General features: G+C 43.9%; 1 protein-coding gene across 10 annotated transcripts in view; it reads left to right on the top strand.

The window, feature by feature from the left end:
- Positions 1-22,795, top strand: part of LOC139442832 (muscle-specific protein 300 kDa-like) — a 265,153-nt gene that overhangs the window by 137,340 nt on the left and 105,018 nt on the right. For all 10 annotated transcript variants that reach the window (XM_071223727.1, XM_071223730.1, XM_071223728.1 and 7 more), the window contains 3 exons: positions 1,786-2,091; positions 21,249-21,367; positions 22,022-22,214. In XM_071223727.1, the coding sequence (XP_071079828.1) occupies positions 1,786-2,091; positions 21,249-21,367; positions 22,022-22,214 (618 nt within the window). The remainder of the gene's footprint in view (positions 1-1,785; positions 2,092-21,248; positions 21,368-22,021; positions 22,215-22,795) is intronic.

Raw genomic sequence — 22,795 nt, 5'->3', positions numbered from 1 at the left:
AGTTGTACCATCACATCATTGATGTATGGAGGGTCAGTTGCACCATCACATCATTGATGTATGGAGGGTTAGTGGTACCAACGTCAATAATGTGATAGTACCACTGACCCTCCAAACATCAATAATGTGAGGGTACCACTGACCCTCCAAACATCAATAATGTGATGGTACCACTGACCCTCCAAACATCAATGATGTCCTGGTACCACTGACCATCCATACATCAATAATGTGATGGTACCACCGACCCTCCATACATCAATAATGTGCTGGTACGACTGACCCTCCATACATCAATACTGTGATAGTACCACTGATCCTCGAAAAATCAATAATGTGACAGTACCACTGACCCTCCATACATCAATACTGTGATGGTACCACCGACCCTCCATACATCAATAATGTGATAGTACCACTAACCCTCCATACATCAATAATGTGCTGGTACGACTGACCCTCCATACATCAATACTGTGATAGTACCACTAACCCTCCATACATCAATGATGTGATGGTACAACTGACCCTCCATACATCAATGATGTGATGGTGCAACTGACCCTCCATACATCAATGATGTGATGGTACAACTGACCCTCCATACATGAATAATGTGATGGTACCACTGATCCTCCATACATCAATAATGTGATAGTAGCACTAACCATCCATACATCAATAATGTGATAGTACCACTAACCCTCCATACATCAATGATGTGATGGTGCAACTGACCCTCCATACATCAATGATGTGATGGTACAACTGACCCTCCATACATGAATAATGTGATGGTACAACTGACCCTCCATACATGAATAATGTGATGGTACCACTGATCCTCCATACATCAATAATGTGATAGTACCACTAACCATCCATACATCAATAATGTGATAGTACCACTAACCCTCCATACATCAATAATGTGATAGTACCACTGACCATCCATACATCAATAATGTGCTGGTACGACTAACCCTCCATACATCAATGATGTGATGGTGCAACTGACCCTCCATACATCAATGATGTGATGGTACAACTGACCCTCCATACATGAATAATGTGATGGTACCACCGACCCTCCATACATCAATGATGTGATAGTACCACCGACCCTCCATACATTAATGATGTGCTGGTACAACTGACCCTCCATACATCAATACTGTGCTGGTACCACTAACCCTCCATACATCAATGATGTGATGGTACCACTGACTCTCCAAACATCAATGATGTCCTGGTACCACTGACCATCCATACATCAATAATGTGATGGTACCACTGACCCTCCATACATCAATAATCTGATAGTACCACTGACCATCCATACATCAATAATGTGATAGTACCACTAACCCTCCAAACATCAATAATGTGATGGTACCACTGACCCTCCAAACATCAATGATGTCCTGGTACCACTGACCATCCATACATCAATAATGTGATGGTACCACCGACCCTCCATACATCAATTATGTGATAGTACCACTGACCATCCATACATCAGTACTACATCGCATCATTGAAGTATGGAGGGTCGGTGGTACCAGAGTGGAAAATGTGTACTGTTGAGATATTTTGTTAAAAATGAGGAAAAGTTGATCTGGCCCTCAGCTGTGGCCGATGTTAGTAATTGAACACCCCAGCGTGACACCATTTGTGTTCAAAAGACATCTGTCCTTCTAAAACCCTGACCAGGAATAGAGGTTTCATTAATGATGTTTGGGGGTCAGTAATGCCAGCTTCTTCATTGACCACTTGTTCCTGCAGGCCTTGCGGGATGAGGTCGTGGCTCGAGGTCCAGCCATCGAGACCTTTGTGTCCCAGTACCGGAGTCTCACCCAGCACAACCCAAGCCTGGCCGACCCTGTTGTGCAGGCTGTCCGGGATGACTGGGAGGAGCTGATTGGTCAGCTTGACAACCTCCAGGCCAGCCGGGAACAGGCACTCATCGACACACGGGAACTGCAGAACCACAACGACACAATGGATGAGGACCTGGAGAACTACGCTCGTGCGCTGGAGAGGATTGATAAGTCTGATGCTGCTGTGGAGGACAAGGGGATTCAGATGAAGGTATGTGTGACAGCTGTGGGAGTAGCGTGTAGACCTCACCCGACTCACAGTGTGGACAACATCACTAACACAGTGCTTGATGCATGCATTTTGTCCCGGGGAAGCCTGGAATAGTCTCACCATTCTGAAATCTCGGCCCTAGAATAGTAACTGACAAGAGTAAGAGGGTTCATCCCTCCTGGTAGACTCTGCACCTTTCCCGACACGGTAAGTGTTCACCAGTGCACCTGCAACACAGAAGGAGAAAATGCATGCACAAGTAGGTCTGTTTGGTTTCCCAGAGTAGGTAGTGAGGTAGTGATGTAGATACTAGTTGCCTACTTGCTTTGCATGCAGTTATATTGTTCAGTTAAATGAATTGTCTTTGATTTCATGAATATGAATCTACTTGTCCTGCCCCCTTCATCCAATCTAACAGATCACATGTCACCATTTCTTTCACCTGAGCTGAGGTTCTGTAATCTCAAGGGTGGTTCAATCAACATTCAGTGGCAGCCCACATACTGGGTTCCATGGTTAGGTATTTCTTCGTATAACCTCTCACCTCCTGTAGGGGACAGGAAAGTGTGACTGAGTCGTGAGGTAATTTGGTACGACTTGTCAGGGTTATGTCTCCTGTTGTAGACCGGGGGTCCTGCACCCTGGGGGACGAGGGTTTCAGTGTTGGATCAGGGATTGGGATACAACCAGGTGCTGAGGTGGTCGTTGGCAGCTCTGCACAGGTCATGAATCAATTCAGGGCACCTGTTAATGAGCTCTTCGTAGCTACTGTATTCAGGGGAACTCCTGTTAGTGTTCTGAATTGCATCATGGCAACTATGCACAGGTGCTGATTCAAGTTAGGGCCCCTGGAGACTGTAAACAGGTCCTGAGTTGGGCCATTGCTTCTGTCTGTGTTACCTGAGATGGGGGGGGGGGGGGGGGGGGGGATTAAATCAGCTGAGTGTTGATAATTTGAGAATGGGTGGGAATTAAAAATCCGAGATGATCCCTTACACCACCATTATGTGGGGATTAGATAAGGATTATCTTGTAATCTGGCGTTGTGTTGTGCGTGATTCCCAGTCTGTGCCTATAATCTTAGCTCACTAGCCTCATTGTCATCTCATTAACCACTTGGCTGGCCAGCTTTCGGATTGTTGTCACCGTATTTACCTTTGCGCGAAGGAAGGGTACGCTGCCTTCCTTGAACTGGCGTTCGCGTGAATACTGCTGTTTCAAGACTTCTCACTGTCAGTGATCGATATCTGGCTGAAGAGAGACGATGGATGCCAGACAGATGTGTCCAGGTACTACAACTACTACTTCTACTACTTCCACTACGACTACTACTATGACTACTACACTCCAGTAGGTGCTGCATGCGGCTTGGTCATCCTCTCCCATGTATGTGTGCCCCCTGCATGCCCCGGTGTCGGCCCACCTGTGTGTTTTTCGGTGGTCGTCCCACGGTAACACTATCTCTGTCCTCCACTTAACACTTGCCTGTGTATCATGTAGTCAGCTTCTGCCTTCCCCTCAGTGGGCCATTGTCATCCCTGTACTCCCCTCCTTTCAACTCACTCACATTATGAACTAGTGCAAGAGTCTATGCCTGTACTCTCCCATCCATCCCCCTCCCTCCCTCCCTCACTCACTCACCCTGTGGACCAGTCCCAGAGTCCAGCCTGTACTCTCTCATCCATCCATCCCTCTCACTCACTCACTCACTCACTCACTCACTCACTCACTCACTCACTCACTCACTGCCCCTGAGTCCTGTGAACCAGTCGTGGAATGACTCCAGGAGTATTTGTATGCCGTGTCAGTAAACTGCTGACGATGCACATTATGTTAAGAAAGTGGAAAAAAGTTTAAAAGGAGCTAATTGAGGATTTTATAAGTTCATTTGGTGTATTTGACAAATTATTTACATTTCATTGAACAGCCAGTACATTATCAAATATTAAACACTTAAGAATGTAGACGGTTCATTGCTCTAGGCCAGGCAATCCCAACATTTGTAAAGACACTATTCTATAGCTCCTGTGCCTGCAGTCGCCTGGAACATAAATCAATATCAGAGGCAGCTCCTGCTGAATGTTCAATAATCAATAGATCAATGGGTATAGAATGTCCAGCCAGGGTCTTGTGTGCTGCTGTCAAGTCTGCAAGCCCCGGGGCCACATGTACATCGTGTGATACGACTGTTATACTATAACGGCTATTAATACTCCCAGTTATGAATGAGGCTGTGATTACCCAGGACTGGCTGGCAATGGGACTTCCCTCCCCTCAGGTGCGTGTGTAGACTTGCACTGGTTCCCGGGATCAGAGGTATTTAGTGGTAGTTGCACCTGGCTAGTGGAGGGTGATGGTCGTGCTCTGTTCTCAGCATCTGGATATGCATTGTGTCTTAGCCAACCCCATAACAGGTCTACCCAGATTAACCACACTCTGACTCCCAAACCACCACCACCCCTCACACTGACCTCCACCTCTTACCCCTACCCCCACCTCTTGCCCCCCGTCACCCCCGACCCTCTCCATCACCATGTTTTGCCAACCTCAGCTTGTTGTCATCTCTCACTTTTATCCACCTATCTGTGGTATTGTGACCTGTCTATCTGCCTATCTGTGGTATTGTGACCTGTCTATCTGCCTATCTGTGGTATTGTGACCTGTCTATCTGCCTATCTGTGGTATTGTGACCTGTCTATCCACCTATCTGTGGTATTGTGACCTGTTTATCTGCCTATCTGTGGTATTGTGACCTGTCTATCTGCCTATCTGTGGTATTGTGACCTGTCTATCTGCCTATCTGTGGTATTGTGACCTGTCTATCCACCTATCTGTGGTATTGTGACCTGTCTATCTGCCTATCTGTGGTATTGTGACCTGTCTATCTGCCTATCTGTGGTATTGTGACCTGTCTATCTGCCTATGTGTGGTATGGTGACCTGTGCCCTGTTCTGTTGGCCCACTGCAGTATCCTCTGAATCTGACCAAGCAGGTTAGAATGTAATGCCATCACTTTTACTACAACTACTACAACTACTACCACTACTACTACTCTATGCAAAGCAAGCTTGCAACTGCTGTTGTGCTCATGTTGAGTGTGACAGTGATGTGTTGTGTTGCTGATGTTGCTGTTGTGTGTCTGTGTGCTGCTGTTGATGCTGTTGGAGTTAGCTGCTGCTGTTGAGAGTGGCCACCATGTACCTGGCAGTGTCTGTAGGATTGTGAGAGGTGGACAACACAAGTAGGTAGCAGACAACAGCTTGTTTGGTTTTTTGAAGTTCCGTTTCAAATATTTCATTTATACCAGGAAGGTTTTATTGAGATGATTTAAAGTGCTAGCCACCTTTACAGTACAGTCTGAGCTAGGGCAGTATATATATATATGACTTGTGCCCGAGTGTAACTGGTAAAATAATCTCAAGGTAACAGCCAGCATTGCAGGTATTTTTGTCAGTGTGATAGATGGCTAAACATCATGTTTACATTCATGTAACTGTTATTTTTGCTCACAGGCGATATGATTTTTTTATGAACATTCATTATAAGTGTCACTGTTCATAGGACAATCATCACTTGGCAGACTTTGATATTCCTCAGTTGGTATGTTGACATTTGTTACTTGATGATGATTGAGCCTCAGGTTCTCTTGGTTGATCCATTGACTGGTATGACTAAACCTCTGACTGGTATAACTGAACCATTGACTAAACCTCTGACTGGTGTAACTGAACCATTGACTGGTATGGCTAAACCTCTGACTGGTATAACTGAACCATTGACTAAACCTCTGACTGGTATAACTTAACCATTGACTGGTATGATTGAACCATTGACTGGTATTACTAAACCTCTGACTGGTATGACTGAACCACTGACTGGTATAATTGAACCATTGACTGGTATGATCGAACCACTGACTGGTATGATTGAACCATTGACTGGTATGATTGAACCACTGACTGGTATGATTGAACCATTGACTGGTATGATTGAACCACTGACTGGTATGACTGAACCATTGACTGGTATGACTGAACCTCTGACTGGTATGACTGAACATCTGACTGGTATGACTGAACCACTGACTGGTATGACTGAACCTCTGACAGGTATGACTGAACCTCTGACAGGTATGACTGAACCTCTGACTGGTATGACTGAACCTCTGACTGTTATGACTGAACCAATGACTGGTATGACTGAACCTCTGACTGGTATGACTGAACCATTGACTTGTATGACTAAACCATTGACTGGTATGACTGAACCACTGACTGGTATGACTGAACCACTGACCCGTATGATTGGACCATTGACTGGTATGACTGAACCTCTGACTGGTATGACTGAACCACTGACTGGTATGATTGGACCGTATTGCTGGCATGACTGAACTACTGACTGGTATGATTGGACCATTGACTGGTATGATTGGACCATTGACTGGTATGATTGAACCATTGACTGCTGTAATTGAACCATTGACTGCTGTAATTGAGCCACTGACTTGTTTCATTGAACCAGTGACTTGTATGACTGAACCATTGACAGGTTTGATTGAACCATTGACTGGTATGATTGAACCATTGACTGCTGTAATTGAACCATTGACTGCTGTAATTGAGCCACTGACTTGTTTCATTGAACCAGTGACTTGTATGACTGAACCATTGACAGGTTTGATTGAACCATTTACTGGTATGATTGAACCATTCACTCGTGTTATTGAGACACTTACTGGTATGATTGAACCATTGACTGGTGTAATTGAACCATTGACTGGTGTAATTGAACCATTGACTGGTATGATTGAACCATTGACTGGTATGATTGAACCATTGACTGGTATGATTGAACCATTGACTGGTGTAATTGAACCATTGACTGGTATGATTGAACCATTGGCTGGTATGATTGAACCATTGACTGGTATGATTGAACCATTGACTGGTATGATTGAACCATTGACTGGTATGATTGAACCATTGACTGGTGTAATTGAACCATTGACTGGTATGATTGAACCATTGACTGGTATGATTGAACCATTGACTGGTGTAATTGAACCATTGACTGGTATGATTGAACCATTGACTGGTGTAATTGAACCATTGACTGGTGTAATTGAACCATTGACTGGTATGATTGAACCATTGACTTGTATGATTGAACCATTGACTGGTTTGATTGAATCATTGACTGGTTTGACTGAACCATTGACTGGTATGATTGAACCATTGACTGGTGTAAATGAACCATTGACTGCTGTAATTGAGCCACTGACTTGTTTCGTTAAACCATTGACTGGTATGACTGAACCATTGACTGGTTGGATTGAACCATTGACTTGTATGACTGAACCATTGACAGGTTTGATTGAACCATTGACTGTTATGACTGAACCATTGACTGGTTTGAATGAGTCACTGAGCTAAGATAGCCTTAGTGTCTCAAAAAAACAACCCCAAAACTGTGTAAATACCATTTCAAGGACAGACATGAGACACATTTGCCTGTGAAGAACAGAAGTGAGACACATAAGACAGTTGGTTACAATAGGTTAGACTGTAAGACAATTGGCTACAATAGGTTAAAGTGTAAGACATTTTGGTTACAGTAGGTTAGACTGTAAGACTGTTAGTTACAGTAGCGAAGACTGTAAGACAATTGGCTACAATAGATTAGACTGTAAGACAGTTGGTTACAGTAGGTTAGACTGTAGGACAGTTGGTTACAGTAGGTTAGACTGTAGGACAGTTGGTTACAGTAGGTTAGACTGTAGGACAGTTGGTTACAGTAGGTTAGACTGTAAGACATTTGGTTACAATAGGTTAAAGTGTAAGACATTTGGTTACAGTAGGTTAAAGTGTAAGACAATTGGCTACAATAGATTAGACTGTAAGACAGGTGGTTACAGTAGGTTAGACTGTAAGACAGTTGGTTACAGTATGTTAAAGTGTAAGACAGTTGGTAACAGTATGTTAGACTCTTAAGACATTTGGTTACAATAGGTTATAGTGTAAGACATCTGGTTATACTAGGTTAAAGTGTAAGACATATGGTTACACTAGGTTAAAGTGTAAGACATCTGGTTATACTAGGTTAAATTGTAAGACATCTGGTTATACTAGGTTAAAGTGTAAGACATATGTTTACACTAGGTTAAAGTGTAAGACATCTGGTTATACTAGGTTAAAGTGTAAGACATCTGGTTATACTAGGTTAAATTGTAAGAAATCTGGTTACACTAGGTTAAAGTGTAAGTCATCTGGTTACACTAGGTTAAAGTGTAAGACATCTGGTTATGCTAGGTTAAAGTGTAAGACATCTGGTTATACTAGGTTAAATTGTAAGACATCTGGTTCTACTAGGTTAAATTGTAAGACATCTGGTTATACTAGGTTAAAGTGTAAGACTTCTGGTTACACTAGGTTAAAGTGTAAGACATCTGGTTCTACTAGGTTAAAGTGTAAGACATCTGGTTATACTAGGTTAAAGTGTAAGACATCTGGTTATACTAGGTTAAATTGTAAGACATCTGGTTATACTAGGTTAAAGTGTAAGACATCTGGTTACAGTAGGTTAAAGTGTAAGACATCTGGTTACAGTAGGTTAAAGTGTAAGACATCTGGTTATACTAGGTTAAAGTGTAAGACATCTGGTTACAGTAGGTGTAAGACAGTTACAGTAGGTTAAAGTTTAAGACATCTGGTTATACTAGGTTAAAGTTTAAGACATCTGGTTATACTAGGTTAGAGTGTAAGACATCTGGTTATACTAGGTTAAAGTGTAAGACATCTGGTTCTACTAGGTTAAAGTTTAAGACATCTGGTTATACTGGGTTAAAGTGTAAGACATCTGGTTACAGTAGGTTAAAGTGTAAGACATCTGGTTACAATAAGACATCTGGTTATACTAGGTTAAAGTGTAAGACATCTGGTTACAGTAGGTTAAAGTGTAAGACATCTGGTTATACAAGGTTAAAGTGTAAGACATCTGGTTATAGTAGGTTAAAGTGTAAGACATCTGGTTACACTAAAGTACTCACGGAAATGAAAAAAAACTGATTTTCTCAATTTAAAAATCGACACAAAGTGTTACGTAGCTGTAACGACGTAATAACAAAACAACTCGAAAAGTACTAGTCTGGATTTGCTAGTTTGATCTCAATGAACAATACAAAATGTACTGTACAGGAGGTAATTTGTCGTCACTTTCAACATTCAAAAATAAAACTAAGTCCAAATTGACATAGCAGACACAGACTATAGGCATTACGCACCTGTTCTCACCTGTCGTCAAGGTGTCATAGGTCACCTTGATCTACTTACACCTGGTTATGCCCTGTTTCACAATAGTCTGTTTTATTCACATTTTTACACACTTTTACGTGTAAAAAGGCATAAAAACAATTGATACGCTGTATTTGTGCCACGGCCCAATTAGTACTAATTTAGTTGTTTGAATATTTACATATTTTGTATATTAACTGCAATAATTTAAGATCTGAGGTCGAAAAAAAAGTTTTTTTTCATTTCCGTGAGTACTTTAGGTTAAAGTGTTAGACATCTGGTTATACTAGGTTAAAGTGTAAGACATTTGCTTACAGTAGGTTAAAGTGTAAGACATCTGGTTATACTAGGTTAAAGTGTAAGACATCTGGATACAATAAGACATCTGGTTATACTAGGTTCAAGTGTAAGGCATCTGGTTATACTAGGTTAAAGTGTAAGACATCTGGTTATACTAGGTTAAAGTGTAAGACATCTGGTTATACTAGGTTAAAGTGTAAGACATCTGGTTATACTAGGTTAAAGTGTAAGACAGTTACAGTAGGTTAAAGTGTAAGACATCTGGTTATACTAGGTTAAAGTGTAAGACAGTTACAGTAGGTTACACTGTAAGACAATTGGCTACAATAGGTTAAAGTGCAAGACAGTTGGCTACTATAGGTTATAGTGCAAGACAGTTGGCTACTATAGGTTATAGTGCAAGACAGTTGGCTACTATAGGTTATAGTGCAAGACAGTTGGCTACTATAGGTTATAGTGCAAGACAGTTGGCTACTATAGGTTATAGTGCAAGAGAGACTCAAGTAAATTTGGGCATGAGACAACATATACAGATAGCATTTAATGTTTTCTGTTTTTCCCAATTAACACCCAGTAAACCCAAGTAAATACAAAGTAAAGTGATATGCACTCCCCCACTGAAGTTGCTGTCAGAGTGGTTTGAGAACTTGAGAAGTTGTACAAATATTTAAGGATCTAAACTGGTTCAGTGGACATATTCTAGAATCAGCCATCTATGTCGATCGATAAAAGGATACCAGGATTACTTCTGGCCTCTCTTTCAGACGATGAATAAATAGAGATGGTATTTAACTTTTAATCAGTTTCTCATCAGAGAATACATAACTTGAGAGACAAATCCTAAATATGAAACTGCTCCAAGGTCCCATACCAGACATTGGTCCTGCAAGTTTGTTTCCTTGACTAGGAACAATAAATGCTTCAAATATCCATTGATTTTAGGCAAATGCTAGTTTGTAGACATCTTATGTAAACTGATTAATAATTATATATTATAAATATTTTCTTTATGAATTAGGTAAATTCATTCTGCAGAAATATCAAATAAAATAAAATTATATGAATCCATTTGTGAAAATCTTGATTATCTGTCAACATCTTTTGAAGTTGTAGATGGAAGGTATAATGCCATAACGAATAGAGGGGAGTCTGTGTTCTGATGTTTATCTTATACTGGCTGAAGGAGTCCTACTCCATGCAGATGCAGAACGCAATGCTACTTGATCATGGACTAAGATTATTTGAAACTATGAATTACCTACCTTGAACAATCTGCCACTACCTCGGTCACCAGTGGAGTAGATAAGTTTGATTCTGTTTAACAAGTATGTAAGTATCAGAGTTATTTTGTTTAAAGCTGGAAAATAAGGAACCAATAATTTGGATGTTTATCTGTTTTAAGAGCTTCAATTATATAAAAATGTTATAAAAAATGATACACTGCTTGGCATTGTTCTTGTTCTTACACTGCTTCAGGGTTAGGGACGTCGCACTGCCAGGTACAAGGTTGTTATAAGTGTTGTGTGTCATAGATTTTATGTATGCTTCAATGACTTTCTTAACATGTGTTTCTTTTTCCCCCAATAGCCACAGCGCCGACGATGTCGCTCCACACAGACGCCTAATTCATCACGCAATGTCTTTGACTCTTTTGACTCCGACACAGATGGTTTTGACACGTTTGGCCCAAAACGGCCAAGGGGTCCCCCTGGGCCGAAAGGTGGTGGATTCCCTGGTACCAAAGGTCGATTGCTACCCACCACTCCCCGTGCACACAATCGCAGTCTGAATCGCAGTCTGAATCGTAGTCTGAACCGCTCACGGCGGTTGGACCGGGACTTGAAGAAGGGAGGTGCGTCAGCCCTTGTTGATTCCGACAGTGAGGAGTCTGGCTATGGTGACACAGTCGGGGAGACCATGCACGCATCAAGCTTTGACACACATCTTGACGAGCCGTCCGATTGGATGGGCTCCGAGACTCTACAGGAGGACCCCTCTGTATTTGCAGACTCAGACTCAGAGTCCAATGCAAGTTTTGTCACAGGAATTTTCCTGCCCGTGAATCCCGAAGATCTCCGTCACCGCAGCTCACAGACTCCAGGTCATGTCCGCACCCAGACGGACAACTCCATGTTTGGTCGTGGTCCCAGGACAGTCGAGACCCAAACAGAGGAAGGATTTGGGAGTCGTGAGATGCAGACTTCCAACACCTCTCTACAGTCCATTGGGGCCCAGACAAAGAAACACAGCCGGTCCCGCACAAACCTCCTGCGGTCCATCCTGTCGGACGTCAAAGAAATAAAGAAGCAACAGGGGTTAAGTTCTGCCAACACCAGCATGCGAGATGACATATCGGTTTCTTCAGCCACAACTATACGCAAAGAAACATTGCAAACTCTCTACAATGATGTCAGTACTCTGAAAAATGCTGGTCGCCATGGAAATGCCACAACCCAGACATCTAACCAACAGAGTACTCAAACATCTGAGCGTCTGTTTCCTGAAGGTGATCACATGCTTCATGCTCGACAAGGACGCTTCCACGATCTCATGGATGAAGTGCGACATATGCGCGGTTCTCAGCGCACTCCAATGAAAGTGGCAGAGTCCAGACAGAGTGTGATGGACTCCCCTAGCACCATCACCCGCACTACCCCTGCCAGATTTGATTCCCCCCAACCACTTAGCGCTGAACCAGCTTTAGTTGCGGGTCCTGGAGCTGGTGCTAGTGCCCCGACCGGCGCCTACCTGAACGGATATGCAGGTCTACCCCATTCAGGGCAACAGTCCCAACCCTTCCAAGGAGCCGCAGCCATGCCAGGCCAACAGTTCCAGACTTTCCCCGGAGCCGCAGCCATGGCGGCGCCACCGGGGCCCTACTCTGCCATGGGAAGAAGGCGTGTCACGCAGGATGAACTCAATGCTATCAGCAGTCGCCTTGATCGACTTCGAAGCTATCAGGTGCCTCCAAGGAGAACTCCTTCAGAACACACTGTCACATTCCAGCAGGAGGCTCGTCGAGTATTGCCAGAGCCACCTCGACGCCCACACAGATACCGTGTTCGCGAGTTTGTTCACTCGTATGATGACATGGACTTGATGTCCCAGGACGCAGAGTTCCACCATCACACCCGCACATCACGTTCCCGTCGACATCATTCATCCGCTTACGGAAACTTGATGGGTCGCTATCACCTTGACGACGCCCTCGACGAAGCGGCCGCCACTGCCAGGCAACTCAAAAAGATGTCTTCCAAGATGAAACGAAATCTTCGTGATGAACTAAGTCGATACTGATAGAATCCATTTACGATGATGATGTGTTGCTGTGACTGACAAGCCATGTTCCTTCCAGGGCCAAGTGGAAGGAAACATCTGATCAAGACACATACGTGGTAAGCACATCAGCTGTAGAAGAAAGTGATGGACACACTTGTTACAAGATCACCCGTGAATGTTGACTGTGCTGAAGACTTGAATGTAATAGACTGTGAATGGCGACTATTCTGAAGACTTGAATGTGATCATGTTGTCTCTGGTTGAAGAATTCACAACCAAGTTGTCAAAGTCATTCCAGATTGTCTCCCCTGAGTTGCTCCTCAGACCTCGTCTGTGTCAAACATGGTGTATTGTTGGAGACATTGTGATTGTTTGATGATTGTTTTTTAATCTTCCTTCGTTACACGATTGTTCAGTCCACCACCGATTGCCATCAAACTTTGCCTGTGATTCCTGTCATTGTTAACTCATTATAAATCTGTGATATGCACTTTATCGTAATCTGTTTGTTTCGAGATAGTCATCCCCGTACAGTTGCTCAGTATTTTAAGTGTTATTTATCCACCTGACTACCAGCGTCCATGTTGAATACTATGTACCTGTTGTGATGGACATTCCGGTTTTATACTCTATGGATGATAGTTGTATTTATAACTGTTTAGTTAAACGTTTTGTATCAGTGCTGGAGTTATCCCCCTTGTCCTTGGAGGATGTAATGTCAGTGTTGTTGGCTGTGACTTATTGTGGACATTGTAACTGTCTCATGCTGAAGAGATCTGATTGTACAATGTACTTCACTATGGGGATATTCTGTGTATTTTCCGTGACCCCACTACATAATCAGTGACCATGTTATCAATAACACATTTGCCAAATATACGATTGTGTAGTTTTCGATAACGAAATCAAAATATTAGAAGTGTACTCATATACATGTATAGCTATCATAGAGAAGATATTGTAAATCCGTCCAACAGAAGTGTAGACATTTTAGCCCAAATACCTCTACCAACAGCGTTACAACAGCGCTTCATCAGCGATCTGTCTCTCCGAACATGCTTCCACGGCATGCTTCCCCCAGTTACCTCCCATTTACTAGGGGCACCGGGCATGATTGTCATCAATGATATACACATATTTATATTTACACATGGATATTTTGTGAGTAATTGTCATTTATTTTTACAATTTCACTTAGTCACCCATGTTCTTAATTTGTTATGCAATAAATTATTCTCCTACCATCCTGTTTGTTGTTGAAGATGACATGCCATGTGCTGGGTGAGGTGTCAAGCACTTACAGACTGAGGGAATTAACGCACGTAGAATTTGCATACTACAGTGAACAATGCATCTTTCAATCAATATTGTCTTAGATTTGTGTTTTGAGATCTCCGTAACATTCTCATCATCTCAGTATGTAGTTCTCCTCGCCATCTCAGCACCACACCGTGATTCCCATCTTGAAAGGACTTAACATGGACAATTTGTCTTGAAAGGCCTTTTCCAGGATAAATTGTATGAAAAGGCTTTCACCAGGATAAATTGTATTGAAAGGCCTTCACCAGGATAAATTGTATTGCAAGGCCTTCAAACTGTCTTGAAAGAGCTTTACCAGGATAAATTGTATTGAAAGGCCTGTACCAGGATAAATTGTATTGAAAGGCCTTCACCAGGATAAATTGTATTGAAAGGCCTTCAGGATAAATTGTTTTGAAAGAGCTTGACAAGGATAAATTGTCTTGAAAGGCCTTTACCAGGATAAATTGTCTTCAAAGGCCTCTACAAGGATAAATTGTAGACCTTTACCTGGATAAATTGTCTTGAAATGCCTTTACCAGGATAAATTGTCTTCAAAGGCCTTTACCAGGATAAATTGTATTGAAAGGCCTTTACCAGGATAAATTGTATTGAAAGGCTTTGACTTGGATAAATTATCCTGAAAGGCAGCGTGTTTGACAGTCAGGGCACTGGTGATGTGTAAGTGGCATATTGGGGTGAATACAGACAGACAAACCTGTCCATGTTTCCTTGATTTATGACTGTAAGATTTACAGCTGTATGTCTGCTGCTAGAATTTAGCCTAGGTTACGATCAGTTTGATTGCCCAAGATCTGCAGAACCCTCATGTCATGTATACAGCTCACTCACTTACTCACTCACTCACTCACTCACTCACTCACTCACTCACACATACAGACTGCTACCTATACAAGACACAGATATAAAGTACACTGACAGGCGCCCCACACATACTGACTGCTACCTTTACAAGACAGATATAGAGTACACTGACAGGTGCCCAACACATACTGACTGCTACCTATACAAGACAGATATAGAGTACACTGACAGGCGCCCCACACATACAGACTGCTACCTATACAAGACAAGATATAGAGTACACTGACAGGCGCCCCACTCATACTGACTGCTACCTATACAAGACACAGATATAGAGAACACTGACAGGCGCCCCACTCATACAGACTGCTACCTATACAAGACACAGATATAGAGAACACTGACAGGCGCCCCACTCATACTGACTGCTACCTATACAAGACACAGAAATAGAGTACACTGACAGGCGCCCCACACATACTGACTGCTACCTATACAAGACAGATATAGAGTACACTGACAGGCGCCCCACTCATACTGACTGCTACCTATACAAGACACAGATATAGAGTACACTGACAGGCGCCCCACTCATACAGACTGCTACCTATACAAGACACAGATATAGAGTACACTGACAGGCGCCCCACTCATACTGACTGCTACCTATACAAGACACAGATATAGAGAACACTGACAGGCGCCCCACTCATACTGACTGCTACCTATACAAGACACAGAAATAGAGTACACTGACAGGCGCCCCACACATACTGACTGCTACCTATACAAGACAGATATAGAGTACACTGACAGGCGCCCCACTCATACTGACTGCTACCTATAGAAGACACAGATATAGAGTACACTGACAGGCGCCCCACTCATACAGACTGCTACCTATACAAGACACAGATATAGAGTACACTGACAGGTGCCCAACACATACTGACTGCTACCTATACAAGACACAGATATAGAGTACACTGACAGGTGTCTAACATATACTGACTGCTACCTATACAAGACACAGATATAGAGTACACTGACAGGTGCCCCACACATACTGACTGCTACCTATACAAGACACAGATATAGAGAACACTGACAGGCGCCCAACACATACTGACTGCAACCTATACAAGACACAGATATAGAGTACACTGACAGGCGCCCCACTCATACTGACTGCTACCTATAGAAGACACAGATATAGAGTACACTGACAGGCGCCCCACTCATACAGACTGCTACCTATACAAGACACAGATATAGAGTACACTGACAGGCCCCCAACACATACAGACTGCTACCTATACAAGACACAGATATAGAGTACACTGACAGGCGCCCCACACATACAGACTGCTACCTATACAAGACACAGATATAGAGTACACTGACAGGCGCCGAACACATACTGACTGCTACCTATACAAGATACAGATATAGAGAACACTGACAGGCGCCCCACACATACAGACTGCTACCTATACAAGACACAGATATAGAGTACACTGACAGGCGCCCCACACATACTGACTGCTACCTATAGAAGACACAGATATAGAGTACACTGACAGGCGCCCAACACATACAGACTGCTACCTATAGAAGACACAGATATAGAGTACACTGACAGGCGCCCCACACATACTGACTGCTACCTATACAAGACACAGATATAGAGTACACTGACAGGCGCCGAACACATACTGACTGCTACCTATACAAGACACAGATATAGAGTACACTGACAGGCGCCGAACACATGCTGACTGCTACCTATACAAGACACAGATATAGAGTACACTGACAGGCGCCGAACACATACTGACTGCTACCTATACAAGACAGATATAGAGTACACTGACAGGCGCCGAACACATACTGACTGCTACCTACACAAGACACAGATATAGAGAACACTGACAGGCGCCCAACACATACTGACTGCTACCTATACAAGACACAGATATAGAGTACACTGACAGGCGCCCAACACATACTGACTGCTACCTGACAAGGATCAATCAGTACGGAGGGGGCAAGTCCCTGGGTGAGTGGTCCTGTGACAAGGATCAGTGCAGCGTTACCATGACGTTGGGAGGGCATGATAGGTTCAGTGATACAACACAAGCAGGAGGAGTGTGTCCCATCTGGGCAACAGGGATGTGACTGTATGGATGGGAAGAACCCCTATCTAGCATTGTGTGGTGCTGGCCTGGTGTTGTGTGGTGCTGGCCTGGTGTTGTGTGATGCTGGCCTAATGTTGTGTGATGCTGGCCTAATGTTGTGTGATGCTGGCCTGGTGTTGTGTGGCGCTGGCCTGGTGTTGTGTGGCGCTGGCCTGGTGTTGTGTGGCGCTGGCCTGGTGTTGTGTGATGCTGGCCTGGTGTTGTGTGGTGCTGGCCTGGTGTTGTGTGATGCTGGCCTGGTGTTGTGTGGTGCTGGCCTGGTGTTGTGTGGTGCTGGCCTGGTGTTGTGCGATGTGGCCTGGTGTTGTGCGATGTGGCCTGGTGTTGTGCGATGTGGCCTGGTGTTGTGTGATGTGAGCTGGTTAGGTGCTGGTTAGCTGCCCCACCTCGGAGAGTACCAGGCCGACATTGAATACATTTGATTGTTGGCTGAATTCTGTTCATAACCCAACAAATAGGTTCATTTGCTGATTGAAATACAACTACAATAGCTGCTCCTACGTTACAGACCTGTTATTAACACAAGACCTGTCTCATAATCCTTGCCTGGCGTCTTGTAGAGGGGCATTCTTATAGCTGCTTGCACACAACAGGGTCTCAACTGAAGGCTTGACACATTTCTAGAGATTGGTCAAGTCTTAGGAAAGACACGCTCAAGTTTCGGAGTCAAGTCTAGCAGTACACGGGACCTCTGAATGTGACAAGAAGGTGGCTGTCAGAGTTCTTGGTTTGAATCTCACAGCTGACAGACAATACAAGCACTGACAACATCAATCTGTGCTGAGCTGGTGGTGTCAAGTTCTTGTGTGTAACAGTATATGCTTACATAAGGGAAATCCAGATTAGTCCAGCTGACGGTCACAATACACCTGTCAAAGCCCCCTGCTGTGGCTCTCTGCAGTCGAGTGGGGTACCGTGGTCACTTTCCAACATTTCAGTCGTGGGGGAAGAGTGCCACTGGACGGACTCCCTGCTCTGGACTAGTTCTGTTCTTGTAATGGATTGTTACAATGGGTGGTGCTAGCTCGTTGCTCAAATGTGCTGGCCGTAGACCAAAAGTACGAAAAAAAAAGGTAAATATTTGATATGTCACATGCTGGGGACTGGGTAGATATGTCACATGCTGGGGACTGGGTAGATATGTCACACACAAGGGACTGGGTAGATATGTCACACACTACAGACTGGGTAGATATGTCACACACTACGGACTGGGTAGATATGTCACACACTAGGGACTGGGTAGATATTTCAGTCATGGGGAAAGAGTTGCCAGGTAGATATGTTACACACAAGGGACTGGGTAGATATGTTACACACTACGGACTGGGTAGATATGTCACACACTACGGACTGGGTAGATATGTTACACACTACGGACTGGGTAGATATGTCACACACTACGGACTGGGTAGATATGTCACACACTGGGGACTGGGTAGATATGTCATACACTGGGGACTGGGTAGATATATTACACACAAGGGACTGGGTAGATATGTCACACACTAGGGACTGGGTAGATATGTCACATGCTAGGGACTGGGTAGATATGTCAAACACTAGGGACTGGGTAGATATGTCACATGCTAGGGAATGGGTAGATATGTGACATGCTGGGGAATGGGTAGATATGTCACACACAAGGGACTGGATAGATATGTCACACAAGGGACTGGGTAGATATGTCACACACAAGGGACTGGATAGATATGTCACATGCTAGGGACTGGGTAGATATGTCACACACTGGGGACTGGGTAGATATGTCAAACACTAGGGACTGGGTAGATATGTCACATGCTAGGGACTGGGTAGATATGTGACATGCTGGGGAATGGGTAGATATGTCACACACAAGGGACTGGATAGATCTGTCACACACTGGGGACTGGGTAGATATGTCACACACCCCAGGGACTGGGTAGATATGTCACACACTGGGGACTGGGTAGATATGTCACATGCTAGGGACTGGGTAGATATGTCAAACACTAGGGACTGAGTAGATATGTCACATGCTAGGGACTGGGTAGATATGTGACATGCTGGGGACTGGGTAGATATGTCACACACTGGGGACTGGGTAGATGTGTCACACACTGGGGACTGGGTAGATCTGTCACATGCTAGGGACTGGGTAGATATGTCACAAACTAGGGACTGGGTAGATATGTCACATGCTAGGGACTGGGTAGATATGTCACACACTGGGGACTGGGTAGATGTGTCACACACTGGGGACTGGGTAGATGTGTCATGGGTGACTGGTGGAGTGGACATGACACAGGAATGTATTGGCCGGTTCCAGGAAATAATGAGTTGTTTCCGACTGTTTACAATCAATAAGTATTCAAGAAGTCAGTGGTGTGTGTCCAGGAGGATTGATTTAACAGTGCGTCCTGCTCCAGTAGATATGTACAGAACACAACACTGGCCAGATTGCCGGGGTCAACAAAGGCCACACAAACTATACCATGTATACACTGCTGTTTCCACTTGGTGTTTGTTACATTGAATCAGGATATCATTACTCCAGATATATAACATGTCATGCTTCATCAGGCATTGTATGAGTTTGAATGTTGAGCATGTACGAAACACAGAGGGAAATACAGACTGACACACCTACTGGAATATACAGGCTTACACACCTACTGGGATATACAGGCTTACACACCTACTGGGATATACAGGCTTACACACCTACTGGGATATACAGGCTTACACACCTACTGGAATATACAGACTTAAACACCTACTGGAAAATACAGACTTATACACCTACTGGGATATACAGGCTTACACACCTACTGGGATATACAGGCTTACACACCTACTGGGATATACAGGCTTACACACCTACTGGGATATACAGGCTTACACACCTACTGGGATATACAGGCTTACACACCTACTGGGATATACAGGCTTACACACCTACTGGGAAATACAGACTTATACACCTACTGGGATATACAGGCTTACACAGCTACTGGGATATACAGGCTTACACACCTACTGGGATATACAGGCTTACACACCTACTGGGATATACAGGCTTACACACCTACTGGGAAATACAGACTTATACACCTACTGGGATATACAGGCTTACACAGCTACTGGGATATACAGGCTTACACACCTACTGGGATATACAGGCTTATACACCTACTGGGATATACAGGCTTATACACCTACGGGGATATACAGGCTTACACACCTACGGGGATATACAGGCTTACACACCTATGGGGATATACAGGTTTATACGCCTACTGGAATATACAGGCTTATACACCTACTGGGATATACAGGCTTATACACCTACGGGGATATACAGGCTTATGTCTTGTGGTTTGAGTTTCTTTATGCATGAGTGATCAGCAGAATGAGTATCAGAGGAGTTGAACAGAAACAATACCACTCTAATACAGCAGACATGTGAGATGGGAGCCTCCACAACCCCAGGTTTGTCTTACAGGGGAGACATGTTCAGTCCTGAAGGTGACATGTAGGAGAGTTGTGGCCTGACACTGGCTCATCTGTACTCACTCACTCACTCACTCACTCACTCACTCACTCACTCACTCACTCACTCACTCACAAGGTAGATGCAGACACTCATGGACCAGGTAGATACACTCACTCACAGACGCACACCCATTGTGTCTACACAGAGCAGACACACATCCTCTTACAGACATTATCCTTCTAGAGGCTGCGTGTGTGATGGGTTTTCTTTACTTTACGCATCGTGTATGAAGCTTGTTGGTACAAATGTCAGCTGATGTTGGAAGTCTCCAGAATGTAGGATATCATGCTGTTGCTGTTGCTGTATTGGTTTTCTCGCAGATAGTGTCTGGTGTAAACATGTTTAACCACTGTTCTGCTTTTCACATTTATGTCGTGCAACATCATTATTTCAGTGCTAAAATCAAACTGACCTTTGCTTTTACAGAAACATGGAGAGGAGATCAAGAAACGTCGAGCAGATGTGGACATTGTGAAGGTCAAGTCTGTAGAACTGAAAGACAAACTGAGTCATCATGATGCAGACCTTGTGGAGGAAAGAGTCAGGTGAGCTATCGTGTAGATCAGTAAGTCAGAAGGGAAGGAGAGAGTCAGGTGAGCTATCATGTAGATCAGTAAGTCGGATGAGGAGAGTCAGGTGAGCTATTATGTAGATCAGTAAGTCAGATGGGAAGGAGAGAGTCAGGTGAGCTATTATGTAGATCAGTAAGTCAGATGAGGAGAGTCAGGTGAGCTATCAGGTAGATCAGTAAGTCAGAAGGGAAGGAGAGAGTCAGGTGAGCTATCATGTAGATCAGTAAGTCAGATGAGGAGAGTCAGGTGAGCTATTATGTAGATCAGTCAGTCAGAAGGGGAGGAAAGAGTCAGGTGAGCTATCATGTAGATCAGTAAGTCAGATATGGAGAGTCAGGTGAGCTATCATGTGGATCAGTAAGTCAGATGAGGAGGAGAGAGTCAGGTGAGCTATCATGTAGATTAGTAAGACAGGAAGTCCAAGTTTCTTTCCTTGTCCCAGTGCATTCAGAAATACATCTTTTCATTTCAATTCCGTGAAACTTATTCGACATATGCAAGTTACCTAAGATGTGTTCCGACTGATTCCTCAGCAGGCAAGTATTTGCCCGCTCCTTAACTAATCAGATGGGAGTATATCAATGTGAGGTGAGATGAAGTGTCAGTGCCTTATGCCTTGTACTGCAGGACGACCGAGCGAAGATATACCGAGCTCCTCACAACAGTCGACAGGAAGCAGCAGCAGTACTGCATGCTGGGAGGAAGTCTGGAGGACATCAAGGACGAGGCCAACAAGTACCTGTCATGGCTGCAACAGAAGCAGACTGAGATCAGTGACGACACAGAGGCAGACACACAGACGAAGCTTACCCATCTGGAGGTATGTTCCAAGCATGTGCTTGTCATACATGTGGTAAGAAGAAGACAGAAAAGATCAAACAGTTGCAAGATTTGTATTCTTCATAGGGAAATGAATAAACAAGATCTTTGCACCCTATTTCTTCATCATGTTGTCATGAAGTTTCTTAATCAGATATCTTGATGGTCACATTTATAGATTTCATTTATCATTACACATTCATCACTGGTTTGTGTCCTGCCAAGTTGGATGGAGGGTGCCACGGGTAACCGTGCTGCATTCTGTCACTGGACAGTTGATCATGTCTGTTGGATGGATGTTGCATTCTGTCACTGGACAGTTTATCATGTCAGTTGGATGGTGGGTGCCACGGGTAACTGTGCTGCATTCTGTCACTGGACAGTTGATCATGTCTGTTGGATGGTGGGTGCCACGGGTAACTGTGCTGAATTCTGTCACTGGACAGTTGATCATGTCTGTTGGATGGAGGGTACCACGGGTAACCGTGCTGCATTCTGTCACTGGACAGTTGATCATGTCTGTTGGATGGAGGGTACCACGGGTAACCATGCTGCATTCTGTCACTGGACAGTTGATCATGT

Source organism: Haliotis cracherodii, unplaced genomic scaffold (genome assembly GCF_022045235.1).
Source record: "Haliotis cracherodii isolate W230 unplaced genomic scaffold, xgHalCrac1.p SCAF_5, whole genome shotgun sequence".
Classification (NCBI taxonomy): domain Eukaryota; kingdom Metazoa; phylum Mollusca; class Gastropoda; order Lepetellida; family Haliotidae; genus Haliotis; species Haliotis cracherodii.
This window is presented reverse-complemented; position numbering and strand designations above follow the sequence as displayed.